Below are 11,105 nucleotides of genomic sequence, written 5' to 3'. Positions count from 1 at the left end.
TTGCCCACAGGAGAGAAAAATGGACTGTTCGCGATAACACACTAGTTTTCTCTCCTGTGGGCAATAGTTAACAGCTCGTGGGCATGTAAGTAATGATTTTATCATAGTTCTCTAAATAAACGGAGGACCTTTTCACGTGGATAAGGGTTAAATAAGAAAATTAACCTTTATAGCCCTTAACTCTTGTGTATGTCTACAGGAAAGACATAACACAGTGATCTGTTTGACCCATTATCAAAACGTTAACCTGCTGTTCTATCGAAAATTTCAACATCTGATACGCCGAAATGTTTGAAATCGCCTTTTTCGCGATTTTGGTGTCAATATACATCCCTGGTACGTTTCGTCTATTTCGGGCCCTCAAGGTGTCCATAAGATTGTTTTCGCTATCTTGTGATTAGTCCCATCGGACTTTTTTAGTATTGACCATCTCAACACATTTTTGCCCTTCAGGATCTGGACCCCAAATCACCCATTCTGTCTTATAACATTTATAACTCCAGCGGGCTGCATATTGAACGCCGAACGTCATAAGTGACAGATTACCGGAATTTGCATGCTATATTGCGGCTCGATGGACTGATGCATATTCATTAAACGTTTGTGTTGCAGACTGTTTTGATGCTATTTCGTACGTATAGTATCAACAGTAATGTATGAAACAACACGACAAACGTAGGTACTTATCTACCATCCTTGAATACTTTTCCAAATTGAGATATAATTATTGTTAAAGTTTTGAGCGTTTGGAAAGACACCAGGGGCCCACTGATTAACAGTCCGCCGGACGGTATCGGCCTGTCAGTTGTTCGGAACTGTCAAAATTTTGTTCTAACTGACAGGCCGATACCGTCCGGCGGACTGTTAATCAGTGGGCCCCTTAAATTGTGTCGAATTTATCGATTAAACAAATTGGACGTGTGCAGAATAGTTTATAATTTATAAGACAGCCTTATGGCTCCTCTACACGATGGGCCAACGCCGGCCACTCCAAGGGATGCAGCCATGCGGTAGAATGAGATAGCAATATCACTTGCTCCCTCTAACGTATAAATGCGTCCCTTGGAGCGGCCGGCGTTGGCCCATCGTATAGAGGAGCCATTAGTTTGCAAACCAATGACCATGTCAACTCACGTCGCCCTAATTTCAATATCAAGATGTTTGACATCAGTATTACCAAAGAGAATAAATAGTATAGAGGGGTCCTGTCATAGTAATTTTTGTAGTCACAGTAAATTTACTGCCATCTATCGACACACGACTAAAACTCAAAATGAAAACGTATAAAATTATCAAAAAAATGAATATGTATGGATAAATGATTTTATTATTTTTATATCATTTTGACCCATGTTCATTCACTGATATCTATGTGTTAAAATTGTTAAATATGAAACGGTGTCGTCACGCCATCTAGCCGAGCATAGGCTAAAGGTGTGTGCGCCATCTATCCGAGAATGACTCGTCTCGTTCATCTTATACGAAGTTACATATGTCTTTGGAATTACTAAACTGGCTTCTATTCGATAGGCAACTAAATCATAGGCATTATTCATTTTCACTACTGACTGTCCATATTCACCTCTTTGCTAATTTACTAAATTTGACCACTTTTCTTAATTTTTGCACATCACTTTGCTTGCCCCTAACTAACTTTGCTTAACCCTAATACTAAAACCAGGTGGAGTAAAAAAGATTAAGAATAGCAAAGAAAAGTAGAAAAAGTATAAGTTTGGAATCTATTTTATACTTTTTCACTTATCTTAAACTATTGCCAAAATTGTCCACATTTTGCAAATATTCGTTTTGTATCGTCCATCGTTGACTTGGAAAACTTGCTGATCGCTGGTTACATGTTTTTTTAAGATAACGGTTTTATTGTTCATATTTGTCATAATTAAATTAAGCAAAAAGATAACAAATCTCTCATATTTTATGTATTAACTGTGCTGTATACTTTGCTAGATAAATGCTCGTTTCATTTATCATGCTCTGAAAGAGGGTCATTGTTGTTCTAAAAGGTGTGCAGAAAATGATACGTTTCTGCACTAGAGCATTTTAGGTTCCAAGTACGATCTTATATTTTTTTTATTATAAGCAATTGCAATTTGGGTATAAATGAATTTGTTAGGTATACAATTTCCATTCTGATATTGACTCCCCATTGCATAAATAACGATACTTTTGCCTAAATTGTTAATTGAAAGTACCCTAAAAAAATACTACAAAAATGTATACTTAGCATGTATTTAAGCACATGCTTTTTACTTTCCTCGTATTTGAAATGAAAAGTAGAGTGTTTAACTCGGGTGAAAGGCATCATTTCAGCCTAGGACTATTGGCACTCTCACTGCGTTCGAGCGCCAAACTACCTCGGCAGTAATGAGTGCCATCCATCCCTTGATTAACAATCTACTATTCCCTTATTGATGAAGCCCTGAATTATTGAAATCACATGCACATAGTTTCCCAAACATTGGAATAATTAATGAATGGTGCTAAAATTAGTGGTGCGTGCATGCCGCTAGTTTTAATTAGTAAAGTTTCTTGAAGCGCCGTGTCAGACTTGCAGAGCTGCAAGTTTATCCCCTTATCCTACTTTTAACGTATTTTTCGTATAATGAAGGTTTCCGCGATCGAGTTTTTCACTAGATGACAGCACCGTGGCGAGAGGTCTATCTGTCATAATCCACCAATCATGTTCAACCATGTTCTTTTTATTGGTGGATTTTGACAGCCGCTGTCTAAAAGACCTCTCGTCACGGTGCTGCCATCTAGTGAAAATCTCGATCGCTGAAACCCTCATTACTGCGTTATGTTATATCATATTATATGACATTATTTTAGACTATTATATATCTGATGTACACTTGGAGGATGTACAGTAGTAAGTTGCAGGGATAACTGACACCCCTCTGTAATAGTACTACTAGTACATTACGATACAAGTGCGAAAAATAGTAAATTCGCAACGTGTGGCGATAAATTAAAAACGGACCGAAGGGAGTGTTTTAAATAAACACTAGTTGCGAATTACCTATTTGCACATGTATCGTACAACGTTTTACAGTGCATATGGCCTTTTAAATTTTCGACATAGTTAAGTAATGTGCTGATTATCGCACTAGGGCGGTAAAGTAGCATAACAAGTTTATATGCAAGGGATTCAGTTGTCTCTGCACTTTGCTGTACGTTTAGTTGCCTTCAAACGTACGTAAATATACTGTTTACTTCCATCTACACCTACTTTGTACTTTTTGTAAATTATTGAAAGATTATATTTGTAAAAGCCATAAATATAAATTAGTTCGGTAAATAATATATAATTCCTGAAACCTTACCAATCTGCTTTTAATATTGTAATTAAACGAAAATACACCGTTAATAACCTCTTAAATTTCTTTCTCGAACCTTTTTATTAGCTTTTCATTCGGTTTTTTGTAAAGGGTAAAATTTTAGAGATTTTATGCTAAGTAAACGATTGTAGAAAATTGTAAATACATGGTACAATATGAACATCTAATTTTTAAAAGGTTTGACTTACCTAGTAGATAAGGTTTTATAAATGAAAACACAACAAAATATAGCCAAAAACGGTAACTAAACGGTAAAAAAAGTCAAAGTTATTATTACGCAATAATAATTAATAAGAAAGATAACATAAGAAATTAGTTCTAGCAATACAGTTAGATAATCTTTACGCTGGCCGTAATTTACGGTTTTTGTACTCATAATAGAGGGTTTATGTCCTATGCACACCGCGTGCGCTAAAATATTGGAGCCGCACACGCACACGTCACGCAAGCGATGTGCCGTCTTTCATAAGGTTCTGTATACTACAACGCCGCACGTGCACATCACGCACACGTAGCCGGTGTGCACAGGCCTTTATGATATGTGTGTTGTAGTATGCTGCACGTGCAGGTAGAGTTGCGCATGCTCGTTCACTGAAAATATCGCTCTAAATTAGTACTACAATCTCACAAAGGTACTAGTTCGGTCTTTTAGTACATTTATTACAGTAGTAGGTTCACCGAGAGAAACTGAGCATAATAATATAACGGAATGGTTTGTACGGACGTTTTGTAAAGTAGTACATTTCAAAATTTGTTATCTCGCTTACTCCCGTGCAGTTGCAACGGAGTGATAGCTATGTGCAGTCTCGGTCATATTAGCCAAGAGCCGTTCGGTCGTCTTCGCACGCGCTCTGCGTTAGTTCGGTCGGATCACTCGGATCGCTTTGTTCTCAGTATCACTCCTCGCTCCCGTTCCGTTTCGCGTGTACTGTACTAAAATGTACTAAGAGCAGAATCATCATGGAATAAATCAAATCAAATCAAAATATACTTTATTCATGTAGGCCTAGCAACAAGCTCTTATGAATCGTAATTAATCTTAATCTAATTATCAAAGTGTGATGGGCACCTTTGCGCCGGGGGTAGCGCGTGGAGGCCTCTTTCAGTAGTTTTTATATTCCTTGTTTTATTTTAGATATATTTAGGGTTGTTAGTTTTAATTTAGTTTTATTCATAGATGTATTTAGTTCATAAGTTATTTATTTGTCCTTTTACTGTCTTTTACAATGAAATAAAATTTAACAATTATCAGAGCAATTTATTGATGTTAATATTATTCCATAATAAAATTTTATTATTATACATATCAAATTTAACACTAAGAATTTCACAAAAGGATCGTCAAACATTAAAAAAATTGTATAAAAAAATACTAGTCTAGAATTTCTAGAATAAAATCTAAATGTCAAAATGTCAAAAATAGTTCAGTCTAGTACAGTGGAAGGAATTGCGTCTGTTTTATTTTAGTACATGTAGGTACTACACAAGCCTACCTGCAGGAGTGGGGGTAGTTAGATGTCAACCATGGTATAATAATATACTCCGCCTGGTACTCTATTCCCGTCTTTTCTAGGTCACCTAACTGACACAAGCCTACGTCATCATGCGACAGCGCTATATGATAATATGCGATAGCGCTATATATAGCGGCCATGTTATTGTGACGTAGGCCTGTGTCACTCTGGGAATAGAAGACCATGTTTTATTAGACCATGATGTCAATCGTGGCGCCGAGAGGTCGTGCCGAGAGTGGTTCTATGGTGTTATTGTGTATTTTGCATGTGTAGATTAAATGTAGGTGTTCAACTGTTACTTCACACAAGATGAGATCATTATTGAAGGTTGCATATGTGAATGCTGGCACTTTCATCCAATTACGACACATACGTTATGTGTATGACACCTATTTAAATTTGAAGTACAGCTTGCAATAATTTATCATGTACCTAAAGTAGAGTTTTAACTATCAGACTCCAGTAACTCTGCTAAATACCAAAGTTCTTTTAATAGGTAATCATTTTGAGTTAAAATATGACAAGTATACTGTACGTATACGTAATTACTATAATTGTTTGCTCTTATTTGTCAAGAAGTATCTTTGCCTTTTTTATAGGATCGATTGTATTCAGAGAAGTCAGATTTGGATATTATTTAGTAGTAGTTACCCCATGATTTGAGATTAGAACAAGCGCTTCCTTCCTACGCTACTTTATATAACCAAAGGCCATAGTCGGTTTTCCATAGTAAGTTGGCCCTTAAGTCAATTTGATTCGGGTTTTTTTTTTGTGAGTACCTCTTATGGTGAAGGATATTTTTGCTGAGTATCAACATCCTACTAGTGACAGTTTTTGACTTATGATTTTATAATTTTTTTTCTTTAATGTATTGTTTTTCGGGATGTAAAATCATAAGTCAAAAACTGTCACTAGTAGGATGTTGATACTCAGCAAAAATATCCTTCACCATAAGAGGTACTCACAAAAAAAACCCGAATCAAATTGACTTAAGGGCCAACTTACTATGGAAAACCGACTATGGCCTTTAGTAAATAGCATTTTATGTGACGTATGACACCCATTCTTGCTCCAAACTCCAAACGTGTACAAAGGACCTAACTAAACATTTTACTTCTATCATTTACTATAGTCTGTATCCTTAGGTATTTAAAAAATAGTAAACAAAATCTACCCTCAAATGACTTCTTAAGCCAGTTGAGGGTAGATGAAAACATTACATGATCAAATAATGTAGGTTAAAGTCAGGTCGCTCAGTGACAGATCCAGGTGGTTTTGTATTTGGTTGGTTAATTAATAAATGTTATAACTACCCGAAAATGTACAAATTATTTGTTTACTTTTATGTAAGTACCTAAAGATGCAGAGTATAAGTCATGCGTAACACGCGCACTATTGATTTGGTCAATTATAGTTCCAATCTATGAGGTAGACGAACTAATTAGTTAATGAAACGAATGTACCTAGAGTCTCTTAACTTCAAACTTGGGTAAATCCGTCTGTCAGATTATGCGATTTTGGTACCTATTAAGAAAAGTTAATAGGGTAGATATTTGCTGAGAGGGTCGCATGGATTTACCCGAGTTTGAAGTTAAACGACGCGTAACATATCTTTGGGTATGGCTGTTTTACGTACACTACCGTCCCCCACCTTTTCTCTGACTCAATCCCCCCCCCCCCTTTTTCCTTTTAGCATGAAATATATCTCGGTTGAGGTTTTTCTTTAATTTTTGACTTAAAAAGTATTAGTCTGGAAAAAAATGTCAATTAAAAAAATATTCCTTAATAAATTCTAAACAAAAATGCTCACATTGCACGCGTAGTTCCTCCCGAGGTTGAACCTGCACCACTAATTTTCTAGTTCCATTTTGAAATCAGCCTGTAGTTTATTTACGTACTTTATACGCCTGTTATCTGTATAATCTGACCAAAAAACCGGACAAGTGCGAGTCGGACTCGCCCAGCGAGGGTTCCGTACTTTTTAGTATTTGTTGTTATAGCGGCAACAGAAATAAATAAATAAATAATTTCTTTATTCAGACAAATACAGTACACATTTGTTAATCTGCTACTTATAAACTAGGTTAATTGTACTTACATAGGTACTTATACTAAAATTATACAGGTATTTTATTTAACCCCTTACCGCACACGAAGCCATTTATGGCGGATATAATATTCAACTCTATTGACAGCTATTAAAGTTCACATTTAGAACAACAAAATTTTCAATTTTTTATTTTTTTATGTGCAGTACTGGGTTAGTTTATATAATAAACATCCCCAATATGGGGGTTTATTAGTGCGGACATCCAGTGTCTTTGCAAAAGACTGTCTGGCCTATCCGCTAACATATTTAGAATGCTGTTGGGACTACCCTGGATTCTGCTTCTAATAGACACTATCTTTTTGCGCATTACGGAAATACATACATAAGAAATACATCATCTGTGAAAATTTCAACTGTCTAGCTATCACGGTTCATGAGATACAGCCTGGTGACAGACAGACGGACAGTGGAGTCTTAGTAATAGGGTCCCGTGTTTACCCTTTGGGTACGGAACCCTAAATGATAGTCAAATAAGACAGATAAGAGTGTAAAAATACTATCCTCATAGCAACATTGCATCTGTACGGGCTTAAAAGTGTTGAACTAAACTAAAATTCTTCTAGTTAACCTAAATTAAAAATGTCGTGTCGAGTGTGGTCTAGATTCCAAACAACAAGAAGTGACGGGACATCAGTGAAGTTGCGTATTCAAGATTTACCCGAAACCCGGTTGGAGGATGCTGTAGAGTTGTTTATACAATACTTTATCTTAGAAGAAACATTTCATAAGGCTGTAGGTAGGTAGCTCATGATTATTTATATCCTCCTGCTCATCTTACCACTTTCTCCCACTACCGTTTCAGCCTTCCAACCCAGAAAGGGAATACGGAAATACCTAATTTTTTTTAGCATTAGAAAAAATAGTAAACAATCTTGACATGTCTTTTTATTAAAAAATGCCTTAATAAACTGGTACCTATTACTTATGAAACCAAAATAATGTACATGTAGGTATATCCTTGCTATATAGATAATAAAATTGTTACATATTTGCTGTAACTCATTTTTTTAAAGTGTTTTTCAATAAAAAGTCACGTCAAAATTGTTTACTTACCCTTTTTCTAATGCTAAAAACACAAGGTATACCTACCTATAATTGTGATTTTTACCTAATTGTAAGCTAGCCGATTGTTTAAAATACTTATATTCTTTTTTAGGTGTCGCCGGAAATCCGCAAGCGATATCAGAATCTCGAGTGATAGTGACTAAATCGATGCAGGATCCTGCTTTCCATCATGTAATATGTTGTGAAGATAGAGATGACGATGCAGTTGGCCAAATAGTCGGTGCCTCCTCAATAGAATTGTCTGCAATAGGTCCAGAACCATTTGAAGGGATAAAGGTAATCTATGCATTTCTCAACAATCACCAGCACATTAATATCCATCTGCTCGATACAGAAGTTCGGAACTATGTATATTTATCCCCGCCCTAACACATTTTCTAATAGTCGGTAGCTGGGAATTTCACAGACACCTTTGAATTTCTCGCATATTCAGGTTTTCTTGCGATGTTTTCCTTGACCAAAATACATTTTATTGGGTCGGGCTGGAATTCAAACTCATAACCTCCAGTTTGGTAGGTGTATGTTTTACCATGGTATAATAATATACTCCGCCTGGTACTCCATTCCCGTCTTTTCTAGGTCACCTAACTGACACGGGCCTACGTCATCATGCGACAGCGCTATATGATAATATGCGATAGCGCTATATATAGCGGCCATGTTGTTGTGACGTAGCCCCGTGTCACTCTGGGAATGGAAGACCATGTTTTATTAGACTATGTGTTTTACCAGTATAGTCTTTATCTTTAGGTATTTAAATAAAAGTAAATAAATTCTACCCTCAAATAGCTCCTTATCCCAGGTTGAGGTAGATGAAAATATTACATGATCAAATAATGTAGATTAAAATCAGGTCGTTCGGTGATAGACCCAGGCGGTTTTGTATTTGGTTGCTTAACCAATAAATGTTATAACTACCTGAAAATTTACAAATTATTTATTTACTTTTATTTAAATACCTAAAGATACAGAGTATAGGTTACCAGGTATATATAATATTATACTTTTTATTTCAGTTCGAAGCAGATGAGATGCAGAAAATTTTTATGTTGCTGGGGGCGGTAATGTCAGATACGCATAATATAATGGGGGAGCTACATATCTCCAATTTTTATGATGATAGGGGCATAGTTGTCCACCCCAAATTCAGACAGTTAGGAATTGCGAGAGAATTTCTAAAGACTAGGTAAGTTTCAAAACCCATTCCACATTTTTGTGGCTTGTAATACTTACTTAAGGTACTGCCATCTAACTTTCCAACCTAGGCATTAATGGAATGGAAAGAATCCGGAACCAGATTCTTCACGATGTTTACCTGTGCCCTGAAGCACTACCACCAGTTTTAACATTGACATATTCACTCACGTTTAAGTAACTTACTTTCTATGCATCTCGCTCGTACTCGCATATTAGTGCAAGCGAGATGTATAGAAAGTAATTTACGTAGACGCGAGTTAATCTGTCAATGTCAAAACTGGTGGTAGCCGTACAGTACCTGTGATGTGACCTGTGTTAATAATATCAAATAATGTTTAATAAAGAAATTATTATTCGTATGCACAAGCCTAGTTTGGAACCCTACCGCAGGAAATATTTTACTATGATTGTATTCCGTATCCACGACATACTATGTATGTACATATTTGAAAGACGCACTTCTTACTGCTAGGCTACCAGCGCTGTAAAAACCTTTGCTGATATTGCGATATTGTTAACCAGTGTTTGGGAATTGAATTACAGTGCCAATTATGTACATCGTCACGCCAAACATACGTTTTCTAGTATATATTATTTTGCACTTAAGCATGGATAAGGTTTTAGTAAATGGTTATTTTTATTGTCATTGTAATATCATATATTTACCCCTCATAGATGTCTGGCTTGCGTGACAAACAATATTCCGGCTACCGGTGCTCTCATGACCTGCATCGCTACTCAGAAGGCTGCTGAGAAAGACAACTGGGAGACTGTCCTGGAGGTGGACCTACAGGAACTTGGCCGTAACCACGGCGTGACCTTCGAATATGGCGGCGTCAGCAAACTTATGATCTGGAAAAATCCTCAATATAAACCCCTACAAAATATGTAATCTTAGTCAGTTAATTTCAGGTAAAATTATAAGATATTCATTCACTTTTTTTTTAGCTGCCTACTAAAAAATAACAAGTGCAATTTAGACCAACTAAAATTTCTAATTCAGCGAAATGGAAGGTATCTTATTAGACCTCTATGTAATGTATAATATATCTCTTTTCCCTAAAAATTTGCACCTTTAATCAGACACAGTTAGTATTAACCATTTTGGTAGATTAAGTATACCGTAAGGTCGGGGCGTTACTTTAGCCCTTACAAGGTTACTTTGTCCACCACTGAAAACCCATTTAATGAAATAATAGATTCTTATAAACGCCATTAAACGCTTACACAAAAACAGATTAATCACATAATGTTATTTTTAAGAATTTATCAATTCAATAAAATAGGTTTTCATGGGTGAACAAAGTAACCTTGGGGAGCTAGAGTACCCCGACCTTACGGTACCTATCTTTTTTTCTGTAATTCTGTATCTTGTAACATTTAAACATGAGTTATCTAATTGCTTAACAAACTATTATTTCCAATTTTACCTTTAATGAATCTTACTTATTAACGGACTTTAGAAAGGAGGAGGTAGGTACTTAATTTGTCGGTCCTCCGATATCTCGCAGACGTGTGAACCGGTCTGGAAAGTTCTTTTTCAATTGGAATGGTACCTCTACAAAAACTGATGATGGGATCTTGGAGATATCGAAGGAGCCAAATAGGCATTTGGGTTTTATTAAGTAACCTTCTGCAATTTCTCTTCAAAAGCACCGTATCATGAATTGAAACTGATGATAAACAATAAAATTTGAACTAAATTCATAAAAAGTCAAACGTCAAAATTAAATATTTCATGAATTTAGTTCTTTTGGTTAGAAATCAATTCTAACTTCTTTCAAGTTGCGGACAAAATGAAAACAAGTACGTTAGAAGCAAATAATTCTATTTTTTTTTCTCAAAAATTCTAAATTAAATGAA

At 35.8% G+C, this 11,105-nt stretch overlaps 1 protein-coding gene across 1 annotated transcript; it reads left to right on the top strand.

The window, feature by feature from the left end:
- Positions 1–7,559: 7,559 nt before the first annotated feature.
- On the top strand, positions 7,560–10,215 carry LOC134791566 (uncharacterized). The gene is made up of 4 exons (XM_063762616.1): positions 7,560–7,716; positions 8,137–8,321; positions 9,062–9,231; positions 9,918–10,215. The coding sequence occupies exons 1-4, from the start codon at positions 7,560–7,562 to the stop codon at positions 10,132–10,134; spliced, it is 729 nt and encodes a 242-aa protein (XP_063618686.1). The 3' UTR covers positions 10,135–10,215.
- The last annotated feature ends 890 nt before the right edge of the window (positions 10,216–11,105 follow it).

The sequence above is a fragment of the Cydia splendana genome, chromosome 6 (genome assembly GCF_910591565.1).
Source record: "Cydia splendana chromosome 6, ilCydSple1.2, whole genome shotgun sequence".
Lineage (NCBI taxonomy): Eukaryota > Metazoa > Arthropoda > Insecta > Lepidoptera > Tortricidae > Cydia > Cydia splendana.
Note: the sequence above shows the minus strand (reverse complement) of the source record. Positions and strands in the feature narration are given on the sequence as shown.

What these genes read in the sequence shown, in the direction of transcription:
- LOC134791566 (XM_063762616.1), top strand. Translation starts at nt 7,560, where the DNA reads ATGTCGTGTCGAGTGTGGTCTAGATTCCAAACAACAAGAAGTGACGGG. An exon ending in AACCATTTGAAGGGATAAAG is followed by an intron (nt 8,322 to 9,061) that starts GTAATCTATGCA and finishes TTTTTATTTCAG; the next exon opens with TTCGAAGCAGATGAGATGCA. An exon ending in AGAGAATTTCTAAAGACTAG is followed by an intron (nt 9,232 to 9,917) that starts GTAAGTTTCAAA and finishes TACCCCTCATAG; the next exon opens with ATGTCTGGCTTGCGTGACAA.